The 15,000-nt window shown below is 38.5% G+C and overlaps 1 protein-coding gene across 1 annotated transcript in view; it reads left to right on the forward strand.

Moving 5' to 3' along the window:
• The window catches only part of bean1 (brain expressed, associated with NEDD4, 1), a 59,203-nt gene that overhangs the window by 42,487 nt on the left and 1,716 nt on the right, over nucleotides 1-15,000 (forward strand). The window contains exons 4-6 of the mRNA XM_062057921.1: nucleotides 1,842-2,125; nucleotides 2,213-2,348; nucleotides 14,988-15,000. The exon at nucleotides 14,988-15,000 is cut by the window's right edge and continues 1,716 nt beyond it. Of these exons, the coding sequence (XP_061913905.1) occupies nucleotides 1,842-2,125; nucleotides 2,213-2,348; nucleotides 14,988-15,000 (433 nt within the window). The remainder of the gene's footprint in view (nucleotides 1-1,841; nucleotides 2,126-2,212; nucleotides 2,349-14,987) is intronic.

Raw genomic sequence — 15,000 nt, forward strand, 5'->3', positions numbered from 1 at the left:
AACCGTGCATCACTTGTCGCTGCATGTGCACCTTCACTCGCAGGTTACACACTGACACACGCCCATAAATAATAATTTTCAAAATAAAAGCAGCACAGTTGTATTGCGCGCACGACATAGATGTTTTTTCAACTTTATTTTGTAATTAATGATTGCAGCTGTTCACATTCACTCACAATCACGCACACGCATACGTCCACACGGAAGTAATACAAATAACGATTTTCAAAACAAAAGCAGCACCGTTGTATTGCACACTCGACATAGATACTTTTTAAAATTTATTTTGTAATTTATAATTGGCCTCACGCGGGCCGGACAGGGACGCACAAAGGGCATTCTGCGGCCCGCGGGCCGCAGAATGCCCAGGTCTGGCTTAAGTTGTTCAACAGTCCGGGGGTCTCCCTTGTGCTATTTTAGGCTTCATAATGCGCCACACATTTCCAATGGGAGACAGGAGTGCTAGTACCCGCACTCTTTTACTATGAAGCCATGCGGTAGAACGTGTCTTGCTGAAATAAGCAGGGGCGTCCATGGTAACGTTGCTTGGATGGTAACATATGTTGCTCCAAAAGCTGTATGTACCTTTCAGCATTAATAGTGCCTTCACAGATGTGTAAGTTACCCATGTCTTGGGCACTAATACACCCCCATACCATCACACATGCTGGCTTTTCCACTTTGCGCCTAGAACAATCTGGATGGTTCTTTTCCTCTTTTTTCCAGAAGACACAACGTCCACAGTCTCCAGTAAAAATTTGAAATGTGGACTCATCAGACCACGGAACACTTTTACACTTTCCATCAGTCCATCTTAGATGCGCTCGGGCCCAGCGAAGCCGGCGTCGTTTCTGGGTGTTGTTGATAAATGGCTTTCGCTTTGCATTGTATAGATTTAACATGGACTTACAGATGTAACGACCAACTGTAGTTACCGACAGTGGTTTTCTGAATGGTTCCTGAGCCCATGTGGTGATATCCTTTACACGCTGATGTCGCTTTTTGATACAGTACCGCCTGAGGGATTGAAGGTCACGGGCATTCAATGTTGGTTTTCAGCCTTGCTGCTTGCGTGCCAGCAACTTCAGGGTTCCAGGTTCGATTCCCGCTTCCGCCATCCTAGTCACTGCCGTTGTGTCCTTGGGCAAGACACTTTCCCAGTGCCACCCACACTGGTTTAAATGTAACTTAGATATTGGGTTTCACTATGTAAAAGCGCTTTGAGTCACTAGAGAAAAGCGCTATATAAATACAATTCACTTCACTTCACACTAATCAGACAAAAACACAGGATCACGATGTAAAAATATCAATTAAAATGATAATACTTCCTTATTCCCTTTTATTACATACACAATGTATAATAAAGTCAATATAGCAAAATATTTCAACAAAAGCAAAAACTACTATGTGTCCTTTATTTCCTGAAAATAATGAAAAAGACTACAAAAAAAAGTGTGATATTGTATCAAAATACTTAGTATCGTCACTGTCCATATTGGTATCGATCTGCCAACATTCAAGAACCCTCGCATAGCGGTTAGCAGGGGCGCCGCTAGGGATTTTGGGCCCCATGAAAAGAATCTTTACAGGGCCCCCAACACAGCGGCAACATTATAATTTCATCATCATTAGGGGCCTCTCTGGGCCCCCCTCCATCATGGGCCCCAAGAATCCGTCTCCTTTACCCCCCCCACCCCCCCCCCCCACCCCCCTTTTCGGCGCCCCTGGCGGTTAGCATAGCTTCTTGTAAGGTGTGTGGTGTAGCATGTTTAGCTCTTCCTCATCCCCCAGTGATAATGCTACTTGTAAGGAACAGTTTATTTGTATTAGTGATTTAGAAGCTCGCTACAAGCGGAGACGCAACACGTACGAAAGTCTCCGTCGTCCCCGTTTGATATGTTTCTTTGTGGTCCACCAGTGAGCTCCAACCTGAGCCATGGGGAGTACCCGGACTGCAGGAGCGAGAGGGAGTCGTTGGGGGAGGCGTCGCTCCTGGTGTCCCCTCTGGTGGTGGCGGGGATCGTCATAGGCCTGGTGCTCTTCCTGTCCTGCGTCACCATCATCGTGGGCAGCCTCCGCAAAGACAGCCGACTGAGGAACCCGCACCTGCCAGCCAGCTACGGTCGGTGCAGGACGGACGGACGTGGGGGGTTGGGGGTGGGCTGGGGGGTCCGGCCCAAAGGTGACCATGTCTCTGTGACTAACGCAGGTCCTGATGCGTACTCCTTCGGGGGCTCGGCCGGGGACCTGAGGTCCGCCTGCTTCCAGGACTTCTCTTCCGCTTGGAACTTGGACTCTTTCAGTCTGTCACAGGTCAACCACTTGTACCCCGACTCTCCTCCACGGTGAGTCCTTGTCCTTCCCTTTGTGCGCCAATTAAGTCGGACCGTTTGTGTTGAATTGAAGACGTTTACGTTCGCTTCAAGTTCCCCAGACGCAAAAACACTCGTCTTTTTGACATTTCCATCAAACGCCAACGTGGCCTCCTCTCCTCCTCGGTGCTCATTTATCAGCGTGCTTGGCTGCCCTTTGGATGAACGTGTGTGTGCGTGTGTGCGTGTGTGTGTGTTAGTGTGTGTGTGCGTGTGTGTGTGCGTAAAAAGGCAGACGTCAAGGTGTGTTTGATCTAAATGTCAGCTGGTTTAATTGGCAACTTTAATAATTCAAACACACCCTTTCCCCTGCTGTGTGTGTGTGTGCGTGTGTGTGTGTGTGTGTGTGTGTGTGTGTGTGTGTGTGTGTGTGTGTGTGTGTGTGTGTGTGTGTGTGTGTGTGTGTGTGTGTGTGTGTGTGTGTGTGTGTGTGTGTGTGTGTGCTTGTATTTGTACCCTTCTTGAGACACCAACAATACCGTCCATATGAGGAGGTGTCGGTTTTAAACGTGCGCCCCCTCTGGTCGACATATGAAATAACAAGTGTGAGTAAGAAATTGAAACGTGCCCCCATTGGCCAAAATGTATTAAAAAAATATAATAAATATGTATATAGAGACATACTGTAATAACTTGAAGTAAATAATGAAGATTAAAAACCCATTACCAACAAAAAATGTGTTTAAATAAATAAATAACTAAAAGCAGTCTTTTTCTCACAATGTGTCGACTTCTTTCTTATAAAATTGGGAAAAAATTCTCATTTTCTTTCTGTTTCTGTAATACTGCAATATTTTCTCGTAAAACGATTACTTTTTAATGTAAAATGATTACTTTTTTTCATGTAAAATGATTACTTTTTTATGTAAAATGATGACTTTTTAATGCAAAATGGTGACATTTGTCATATAAAATTCAGACTTTTATCACAATATTGCCAATGTTTTTGTTGCTCTTGTAAAATTGTGACATTTTTGGAGTAAAATGATGACTTTTGTCATAATTTTGCCAAGTAAAATTCCGATTGTTATTATAATATTGCCAAAATGTAAAAGTTTTCTTATAAAATTGTGACTTTTGTCGAGTAAAATGACGACTCTTTTCATAAAATTGCCAAAATGTTGAGCTTTTCTCGTAAAATTGCGACTGTCATTGAGTACAATTCCGACTTTTATCATAATATTGCACAAATGTTCAGTTTTTCTTGTAAAATTTGAACTTGCTTTGAGTAAAATTACGACTTTTATTATAATACTGCCAAAATTCTAAGTTTTTGTGTGCGTGTGTGTGTGTGTGTGTGTGTGTGTGTGTGTGTGTGTGTGTGTGTGTGTGTGTGTGTGTGTGTGTGTGTGTGTGTGTGTGCTTGTATTTGTACCCTTCTTGAGACACCAACAATACCGTCCAAATGAGGAGGTGTCGGTTTTAAACGTGCTCCCCCTCTGGCTGACATATGAAATAAAATGTATTAAAAAAATATAATAAATATGTATATAAAGACATACTGTAATAACTTGAAGTAAATAATGAAGATTAAAAACCCATTACCAACAAAAAATGTGTTTAAATAAATAAATAACTAAAAGCAGTCTTTTTCTCACAATGTGTCGACTTCTTTCTTATAAAATTGGGAAAAAATTCTCATTTTCTTTCTGTTTCTGTAATACTGCAATATTTTCTCGTAAAACGATTACTTTTTAATGTAAAATGATTACTTTTTTTCATGTAAAATGATTACTTTTTTATGTAAAATGATGACTTTTTAATGCAAAATGGTGACATTTGTCATATAAAATTCAGACTTTTATCACAATATTGCCAATGTTTTTGTTGCTCTTGTAAAATTGTGACATTTTTGGAGTAAAATGATGACTTTTGTCATCATTTTGCCAAGTAAAATTCCGATTGTTATTATAATATTGCCAAAATGTAAAAGTTTTCTTATAAAATTGTGACTTTTGTCGAGTAAAATGACGACTCTTTTCATAAAATTGCCAAAATGTTGAGCTTTTCTCGTAAAATTGCGACTGTCATTGAGTACAATTCCGACTTTTATCATAATATTGCACAAATGTTCAGTTTTTCTTGTAAAATTTGAACTTGCTTTGAGTAAAATTACGACTTTTATTATAATACTGCCAAAATTCTAAGTTTTTGTGTGCGTGTGTGTGTGTGTGTGTGTGTGTGTGTGTGTGTGTGTGTGTGTGTGTGTGTGTGTGTGTGTGTGTGTGTGTGTGTGTGTGTGTGCTTGTATTTGTACCCTTCTTGAGACACCAACAATACCGTCCATATGAGGAGGTGTCGGTTTTAAACGTGCGCCCCCTCTGGCTGACATATGAAATAAAATGTATTAAAAAAATATAATAAATATGTATATAGAGACATACTGTAATAACTTGAAGTAAATAATGAAGATTAAAAACCCATTACCAACAAAAAATGTGTTTAAATAAATAAATAACTAAAAGCAGTCTTTTTCTCACAATGTGTCGACTTCTTTCTTATAAAATTGGGGAAAAATTCTCATTTTCTTTCTGTTTCTGTAATACTGCAATATTTTCTCGTAAAACGATTACTTTTTAATGTAAAATGATTACTTTTTTTAATGTAAAATGATTACTTTTTTATGTAAAATGATGACTTTTTAATGCAAAATGGTGACATTTGTCATATAAAATTCAGACTTTTATCACAATATTGCCAATGTTTTTGTTGCTCTTGTAAAATTGTGACATTTTTGGAGTAAAATGATGACTTTTGTCATCATTTTGCCAAGTAAAATTCCGATTGTTATTATAATATTGCCAAAATGTAAAAGTTTTCTTATAAAATTGTGACTTTTGTCGAGTAAAATGACGACTCTTTTCATAAAATTGCCAAAATGTTAAGCTTTTCTCGTAAAATTGCGACTGTTATTGAGTACAATTCCGACTTTTATCATAATATTGCACAAATGTTCAGTTTTTCTTGTAAAATTTGAACTTGCTTTGAGTAAAATTACGACTTTTATTATAATACTGCCAAAATTCTAAGTTTTGGTGTGTGTGTGTGTGTGTGTGTGTGTGTGTGTGTGTGTGTGTGTGTGTGTGTGTGTGTGTGTGTGTGTGTGTGTGTGTGTGTGTGTGTGTGTGTGTGTGTGTGTGTGTGTGCTTGTATTTCTACCCTTGAAAAGTAGCTTCCATATGAGGAGGTGTGAACAAGTTAGTACATAAGTCATGGTCCCAATACAGACAAAGCATTGCATCTAATAGAGAATGTCTCATTAGCACCCCTGGTGGTGAAATCTATCAAAATGAGGGTGGTCCCAAAAAGTAGGGATTTTTCAAATTGACTGTGTGTCGGTTTTAAAAGTGTGCCCCCTCTGGTCGACATATGAAATAACAAGTGTGTGTAAGATATTGGCCAATTGGCCAAAATGTATTAAAAAAATATAATAAATATGTATATAGAGACATACTGTAATAACTTGAAGTAAATAATGAAGATTAAAAAACCATTACCAACAAAAAAAAATTCTCATATTATTTCTGTTTCTGTAATACTGCAATATTTTCTCGTAAAATTATTACTTTTTAATATACAATTATTACTTTTTAATGTACAATTATTACTTTTTAATGTAAAATTATTGCTTTTTTATGTAAAATGGTTACATTGGTGACATTTGTCATATAAAATTCAGACTTTTATCACAATATTGCCAATGTTTTTGTTGTTCTTGTAAAATAGTGACATTTTTTTGAGTAAAATGATGACTTTTGTCATAATTTTGCCAAGTAAAATTTCCGATTATTATTATAATGCCAACATTTGAAAGTTTTCTATATAATTGTGACTTTTGTCGAGTAAAATGCCGACTCTTTTCATAAAATTGCCAAAATGTTAAGCTTTTCTTGTACAATTACGACTGTTATTGATTAAAATTCCGACTTGTATCATAATATCGCACGAATGTCCAGTTTTTCTTGTAAAATTTGGACTTGCTTTGAGTTAAATGACAACTTTTATTATAATACTGCCAAAATTCTAAGTTTTTCTTGTGAAATCGTGACCTTTTCCTTGTGAAATCCCAACTCATTTTTCACAACAAGCTTTTTTATATTTGCATAGTATGTATATATTATTAATGTTGTAAATACACTTCTTTATATATCTAGAAAGGCTGGTCCTAAAGAGGTGGGCATTTGTCACCGGGCTCAAGAAGGTAACAAATACAAGAATGTGTTTGTGTGTGTGGGGGGGAGGGGGGAGGGGTGGGGGTTGTCACAGATGGTTGAAAGATACTCAGATCAGCTGAGAATGTTATACCTCCAACACACGCACAGAAGAGGCGCTCACCTGTGGAGACTTAAAGCCTGTACTTCCTCGTGCTGAGACACACACACACACACACACACACACACTTGCTACTTTCCTGAGCCCTGTGAATATGACCATGAATGACCATGTTTATTGATAATAATTATTAATAGTATTGTATCAATTTCTCACATGCATTCCATTGCACTTTGTTGTTTTTTTTAAATATTCTTTATTTTTTACATACATTTTTACATATTGTCAATTGCTTCTTATGTTTTATTCTACTTATTTACATTTTGTTTCTCACTTTCCTTCCGTCAAAGTCAAAGCATTGCGATTCTGCCGAGGCGGCATCAAACGTTACGCCCATAATCCAACTGGTGGGTCACATGACCAACGGAATCTTGATCCTACGAGCAGAGGCGGCGCGGTGCTGCAACTTGTGACGCGCCTCGCGGTGTTTCGGTGCCCAAGTTCAATTTCACACTTTCAAACAAACTCTTTTTTTTCAGCAGGAAGTGGAAGTTGTTATGTCTTCATGGGGACATGTCTTACTATTGCAGGGCCGTACCAACAACCATGTGTCCTTAAAAAAAAAAATTTTTTAACTATATTGAATGTAATCTAAGGTACTGTGAATTCCGGACTATAAGCCGCTATTTTTTTCCCTACGCTTTGTACACAGCGGCTTATAAAATGGTGTTTTACGCTGGCGGCCATAATGCAAATAGTTTTTCGTAAAACACATGCAAAGACACTGATATGGTGTGTTATCGTTCGAACTAGGGCGCCATCTTTTGGGCGAGTTCGTTTACTGCAGGTGTTGCTGGGTGAAAACATGGAAGTGTTTCCTGCTGTTTAAAGCTTTGAACCGGAAGTAGAAGCGCTGCTTCATCTTGTAGTCGTCCATAGCGTTTCTACTCGAAAGGATTCTTCATTCATCCTTCCAAGCAACGTTTGTAAGTTTTGCAATATAACTAAAACAATTCGTACTTACTAAACCGTCCCATGTGTAACAATTTAAATTTAAAAAATGTTTTTAATAAGAATATGTTTTTAGGCCATCTCTATGCAACCAGAGGGAGCTTTTCTAACCAGTAACTTGTTTTGAAAACGTTTCATTATAATTATTATACCGAATGATATATTGCGAGAATCGTGTTGAATCGTGAATCGATTCTGAATCGAATCGTTACCCCAGGAATTGGAATGGGGTCGAATCGTTATGTGTCCAAAGATTTACACCCCTTATTGGTAGATAGTAAGGGTGCACAAAAAATTGATTCACATCCGAATTGTGATTTTTATTCATACTGATTCTGAATCGATTCATTCTTTTCAAAAAATACAATTTAATTTAAAAACATTTTTTTAATAAGAATATGTTTTTAGGCCATCTCCATGAAACCAGAAGGAGCTTTTCTAACCTGTAACCTGTTTTGAATATTAATTATAATTATTATACTAAATAATACATTGCGAGAATCGTGTTGAATCGTGAATCAATTCTGAATCGAATCGTCGCACCAGGAATCGGATCGAATCGATTCCTTAAAAATATGTTTTTAGGCCATCTCCATGCAACCAGAATGAGGTTTTCTAGCCTGTAACTTGTTTTGAAAAAGTTTCATAATAATTATAATACCAAATAACACATTGCGAGTATCGATTCTGAATCAAATCGTCACCCCAAGAATCCGAATCGGATCGAATCGTTAGGTACCCAAATATTCCCACTCCTAATAGATTGATATTAGGGGTGCACCAAAAAATAGACTCACATCCCAATTGTGATTTTTATTCATTCTGATTCTAAATCGATTCATAATTTTTTTTAAATTGCTTAAAAACATACAATTTAAAAACATTTTTAATAAGAATATGTTCTTAGGCCATTTCCATGCAACCAGAAAAAGCTTTTCTAACCAGTAACCTGTTTTAAAAAGTTTCATTGTAATTATTATTCCAAATAATACATTGCAAGAATCCTGTTGAATCGTGAATCGATTCTGAATCCAGTCGTTACCCCAGGAATTGGAATGGGGTCGAATCGTTATGTCTCTAAGATTCACACAGAATCAAAAAATCTATAGATAGATAGATAGATAGATAGATAGATAGATAGATAGATAGATAGATAGATAGATAGATAGATAGATAGATAGATAGATAGATAGATAGATAGATAGATAGATAGATAGATAGATAGATAGATAGACAGTAGGGGTGTACATAAAAATCGATTCACATCCGAATTGTAATATTTATTCATACTGATTCAAAATCAATTCTTTATTTTTAAAAATTGCTTTAAAAAAAATACGATTTAATAAATAAAAACATTTTTTTAAATAAGAATATGTTTTAAGCCATCTCTATGCAACCAGAAGGAGCTTTTCTAACCTGTAACCTGTTTAAAAAAAGTTTAATTATAATCATTATACCAAATAATACATTGCGAGAATCCTGTTGAATCGTGAATCGATTCTGAATCGAATCGTCACACCAGGATTCGGATCGAATCGTTATCTGTCCAAAGATTCACACCTGTCAGGTTCAAACACTGATGACATCTATTAAACAAGACAAGAAGCAAAGAACTAAACAGAGACAAAATACAATTTGGCTCAATTTGAGGAGAAACGTCTGGACTGTACTCTTCGACAGTTCCACCATGCTCTGGCGAAAGATATTATTTGGACTTTCCCTGATTACATGGCAACAGCTGTTTCTAAGGGGCGTGGGTCGTAAACAGCCATCGCCTTTGGTTACAGAACAGTTCAAAAGAAAAGGTCGTAAAACAGTTTAAAGAAGCAGTGCCTGGAGGGGAGTCTGGCCCTGCTTCCTCTTCGCTTTTGTAGTTCTTGGGTCAAGACAATATCTTTCTGTTGATTACAATACATGAACGAAACAGAACACCTTCATTTTGCTTCCCATCCTACACAGTGGAGTTTTACCAGCCTTCTTCTTGGTAGGTTCAAAGACAGCTTTTGTCTTCTCGCCGGGAACTCATTGAAACACAAAGTTTTGTGATAACTTAGATACAATTATTCTGACAACACCCCTTATAAATAGATAGATAGATAGATAGATAGATAGATAGATAGATAGATAGATAGATAGATAGATAGATAGATAGATAGATAGATAGATAGATAGATAGATAGATAGATAGATAGATAGATAGATAGATAGATAGATAGATAGATAAGGGTGCACAAAAAAATCTAATCACATCCAAATCGCGAATTGTATTCATCCTGAATTTAAATCGATTCATAATTTTCCAAAAGTGATTGAAAAAATACCATTTAATTAAAAAAATAGGAAGAAATTAAAAATATATATATATTTATGATGTAGCCAAAAGCACATCAAACAATAAATTACGAAATTTGTGTTTAATTGGGAATCGAATAACCACTCCAGGAATCGAATCGAATCGTTCGCTGCCCAAAGACTAGCACCCCGAGTACAAGTGAAGTGAAGTGAATTATATTTATATAGCGCTTTTCTCTAGTGACTCAAAGCGCTTTTACATAGTGAAACCCAATATCTAAGTTACATAGATAGATAGATAGATAGATAGATAGATAGATAGATAGATAGATAGATAGATAGATAGATAGATAGATAGATAGATAGATAGATAGATAGATAGATAGATAGATAGATAGATAGATGGATGGATGGATGGATGGATGGATGGATGGATGGATGGATGGATGGATGGATGGATGGATGGATGGATGGATGGATGGATGGATGGATGGATGGATAGATAGATAGATAGATAGATAGATAGATAGATAGATAGATAGATAGATAGATAGATAGATAGATAGATAGATAGATAGATAGATAGATAGATAGATAGATAGATAGATAGATAGATAGATAGATAGATAAGGGTGCACAAAAAAATCTAATCACATCCAAATCGCGAATTGTATTCATCCTGAATTTAAATCGATTCATAATTTTCCAAAAGTGATTGAAAAAAATACCATTTAATTAAAAAAATAAAAAAATTGCAAGAAATTAAAAAATATATATATTTATGATGTAGCCAAAAGCACATCAAACAATAAATTACGAAATGTGTGTTTAATTGGGAATCGAATAACCACTCCAGGAATCGAATCGAATCGTTCGCTGCCCAAAGACTAGCACCCCGAGTAGAAGTGAAGTGAAGTGAATTATATTTATATAGCGCTTTTCTCTAGTGACTCAAAGCGCTTTTACATAGTGAAACCCAATATCTAAGTTACATAGACAGCTAGACAGCCTGGCCCCGTGTGGCCCCCCGAGTCAAGAAGTGTGTTGTCTTGTGTTTGTCAGCCGCTCGCAGACTTCCAGGCGGTCTGGGCGGTCTGGGATCAAACCTCCGCCTGCAGCTACCAACTCTGCTCTCGCCTTGGCTGCTGCCCAACCGCTTTCTTGTGGTCCAAATCACCACATGCTGACATCAATGAGGTTGTTTGGTTTTCCTGTTCTTTTCTTGTCGTGCCTTGGGGGAGGTTTGTCATTTCACACTATTCTTCCTAAGAATGCGTGTCCGTTCGGATGCTGGCAAGAAACGACACACCAGAGGCCGAGGGACGGACGGAACTCGCCGACAAAACCTTTCATTCACACCCGGCAAGCGCACGCGCCTTAGCGGAAGGTGTGGCGTAGCACGTTCGTTGTGGCGTGTGATGGCAAGCTGGCCACTCCCCCGGGGGAAGGTAACAGAGAAAAGTGGTTTTAAGTACATTTTTATTGGAATAAAAATTATTCTGATAAGTAGTTGGGAAGGGGTAGGACAAACCTGCAGGAAAATGTATTTATTGTTATTTTTTTAACCCAACTTTTGGGTCGAGGAGCGCTAAATCGCACAACCCAATAGTTGGGTTAGGGATAACCCAACATTGTAGTTAGCGTAACTCAACTTTGGGTCAATAATTCAACTCAAAAATTGGGTCGACTCTTGGGTCAAGGAGCGCTAAATCGGACATCCCAATAGTTGGGTTAGGGATAACTCAACATTGTAGTTAGCATAACTCAACTTTGGGTCAATAATTCAACCCAAAAATTGGGTCGACTCTTGGGTCAAGGAGCGCTAAATCGGACAACCCAATAGTTGGGTTAGGGATAACCCAACATTGTAGTTAGCGTAACTCAACTTTGGGTAAATAATTCAACCCAAAAATTGGGTCGAGAAGACATAACCCAATAATTGGGTTATTTATGTAACCCAAAAAGAGGGTCGTCCTTTTCGGAAACAGCAGTTGCGTTAAAATCGGGGGAGGTTTGTCATCCCACACTATTCTTGTTAAGAATGTGTGTCCGGATCCTGGCAAGAAACGACTCACCAGAGGCCGAGGGACAGACGGAACTCGCCGACAAAACCTTTTATTCACACCCGGCAAGCGTGTTAGCGGAAGGTGTAGCGGAGCACTTTCGTTGTGGCGAGTGATGGCTCACTAGCCACTCCACTGGGGGAAGATATCAGAGAAAAGTGATTTTAAGTAAATTTTTATTGAAATAAAAATTATTCTGATAATGAGTTGGGAAGGGGTAGGACAAACCAGCAGGAAAAAAAATGTATTGTTGTTTTTTTAACCCAACTTTTGGGTCAAGGAGCGCTAAATCGGACAACCCAATAGTTGGGTTAGGGATAACCCAACATTGTAGTTAGCGTAACTCAACTTTGGGTCAATAATTCAACTCAAAAATTGGGTCGACTCTTGGGTCGAGGAGCGCTAAATCGCACAACCCAATAGTTGGGTTAGGGATAACCCAACATTGTAGTTAGCGTAACTCAACTTTGGGTCAATAATTCAACTCAAAAATTGGGTCGACTCTTGGGTCGAGGAGCGCTAAATCGCACAACCCAATAGTTGGGTTAGGGATAACCCAACATTGTAGTTAGCATAACTCAACTTTGGGTCAATAATTCAACCCAAAAATTGGGTCGACCCTTGGGTCAAGGAGCGCTAAATCGGACAACCCAATAGTTGGGTTAGGGATAACCCAACATTGTAGTTAGCGTAACTCAACTTTGGGTAAATAATTCAACCCAAAAATTGGGTCGAGAAGACATAACCCAATAATTGGGTTATTTATGTAACCCAAAAAGAGGGTCGTCCTTTTCGGAAACAGCAGTTGGGTTAAAATCGGGGGAGGTTTGTCATCCCACACTATTCTTGTTAAGAATGTGTGTCCGGATCCTGGCAAGAAACGACTCACCAGAGGCCGAGGGACAGACGGAACTCGCCGACAAAACCTTTTATTCACACCCGGCAAGCGTGTTAGCGGAAGGTGTAGCGGAGCACTTTCGTTGTGGCGAGTGATGGCTCACTAGCCACTCCACTGGGGGAAGGTATCAGAGAAAAGTGATTTTAAGTAGATTTTTATTGAAATAAAAATTATTCTGATAATGAGTTGGGAAGGGGTAGGACAAACCAGCAAAAAAAAAATGTATTGTTGTTTTTTTAACCCAACTTTTGGGTCAAGGAGCGCTAAATCGGACAACCCAATAGTTGGGTTAAAGATAACCCAACATTGTAGTTAGCGTAACTCAACTTTGGGTAAATAATTCGACCCAAAAATTGGGTCGAGAAGACATAACCCAATTATTGGGTTATTTATGTAACCCAAAAAGAGGTTTGTCCTTTTCTGAAGCAGCAGTTGGGTTAAAATTGGGGGAGGATTGTCATCTCACACTATTCTTGTTAAGAATGCGTGTCCGGATGCTGGCAAGAAACGACTCACCAGAGGCAGAGGGACAGACTTTTCATTCACACCCGGCAAGCGCGTTAGCGGAAGGTGTAGCGGAGCACTTTCGTTGTGGCGTGTGATGGCTCGCTAGCCACTCCCCGGGGGGAAGGTAACAAAGAAAAGTGGTTTTAAGTACATTTTTATTGGAATAAAAAGTATTCTGATAAGTAGTTGGGAAGGAGTAGGACAAACCAGCAGGAAAAAATATTGATTATTATTTTTTTAACCCAACTTTTGGGTCGAGGAGCGCTATATCGCGCAACCCAATAGTTGGGTTAGGGATAACTCAACATTGTAGTTAGCGTAACTCAAGTTTGGGTCAATAATTCAACCCAAAAATTGGGTCGATTCTTGGGTCAAGGAGCGCTAAATCAGACAACCCAATAGTTGGGTTAAGGATAACCCAACATTGTAGTTAGCGTAACTCAACTTTTGGGTAAATAATTCAACCCAAAAATTGGGTCGAGAAGACATAACCCAATTATTGGGTTATTTATGTAACCCAAAAAGAGGTTTGTCCTTTTCTGAACCAGCAGTTGGGTTAAAATTGGGGGAGGTTTGTCATCTCACACTATTCTTGTTAAGAATGCGTGTCCGGATGCTGGCAAGAAACGACTCACCAGAGGCCGAGGGACAGACTTTTCATTCACACCCGGCAAGCGTGTTAGCGGAAGGTGTAGCGGAGCACTTTCGTTGTGGCTTGTGATGGCTCGCTAGCCACTCCCCCGGGGGAAGGTAACAGAGAAAAGTGATTTTAAGTAAATTTTTATTAAAATAAAAATGATTCTGATAAGTAGTTGGGAAGGGGTAGGACAAACCAGCAGGAAAAAAAATGTATTGTTTTTTTAACCCAACTTTTGGGTCGAGGAGCGCTAAATCGCGCAACCCAATAGTTGGGTTAGGGATGACCCAACATTGTAGTTAGCATAACTCAACTTTGGGTAAATAACTCAACCCAAAAATTGGGTCGAGAAAAAGTAACCCAAGTTGTTGGGTTATTTATTTAACCCAAAAAGGGGTTTGTCCTTTTCTGAACCAGCAGTTGGGTTAAATTTGAGTTATTTTTTAACCCAACTGTTTTTAGGGATTAAAAGTGTTACAGGACATCCACCGCTTCACTCCAGCCCCGACTCTGTCGCCAATTTGCACCTGAGCAACACCGACGCCACTCTGAGTTAGACAGCATACCACTGCCATCTGATGTCTTAGAAGTGCAACTGCATCGCAAATGAGACTCGAAGGTTACTAGAAAACGGGATATAACAACTGGACAGCAATTTATTAACACACAGAAACGAAACGAAAATTGAGTACTGGTATTGATCCCTGGGTATATACCTTATCGGTTCAATTAAGAACGGACCCCATCCTTTACTGGTAGGTACAAGACGCATTGATGCCGAAAAAAAGTTGATAACCCCCAACTTTGGGAGAACCTGCTAAAGTATTTTATGTATTTAATAACCACGGTCCCTAACTAAACATGGCGCTATGGTTAAAGTACCTGTGACCTGCTGTGTAAATGAATGAATGTCTTTATCTCCGTCTTAGGTACGATGAATGC

Source organism: Entelurus aequoreus, linkage group LG09, assembly GCF_033978785.1.
Source record: "Entelurus aequoreus isolate RoL-2023_Sb linkage group LG09, RoL_Eaeq_v1.1, whole genome shotgun sequence".
NCBI lineage: Eukaryota > Metazoa > Chordata > Actinopteri > Syngnathiformes > Syngnathidae > Entelurus > Entelurus aequoreus.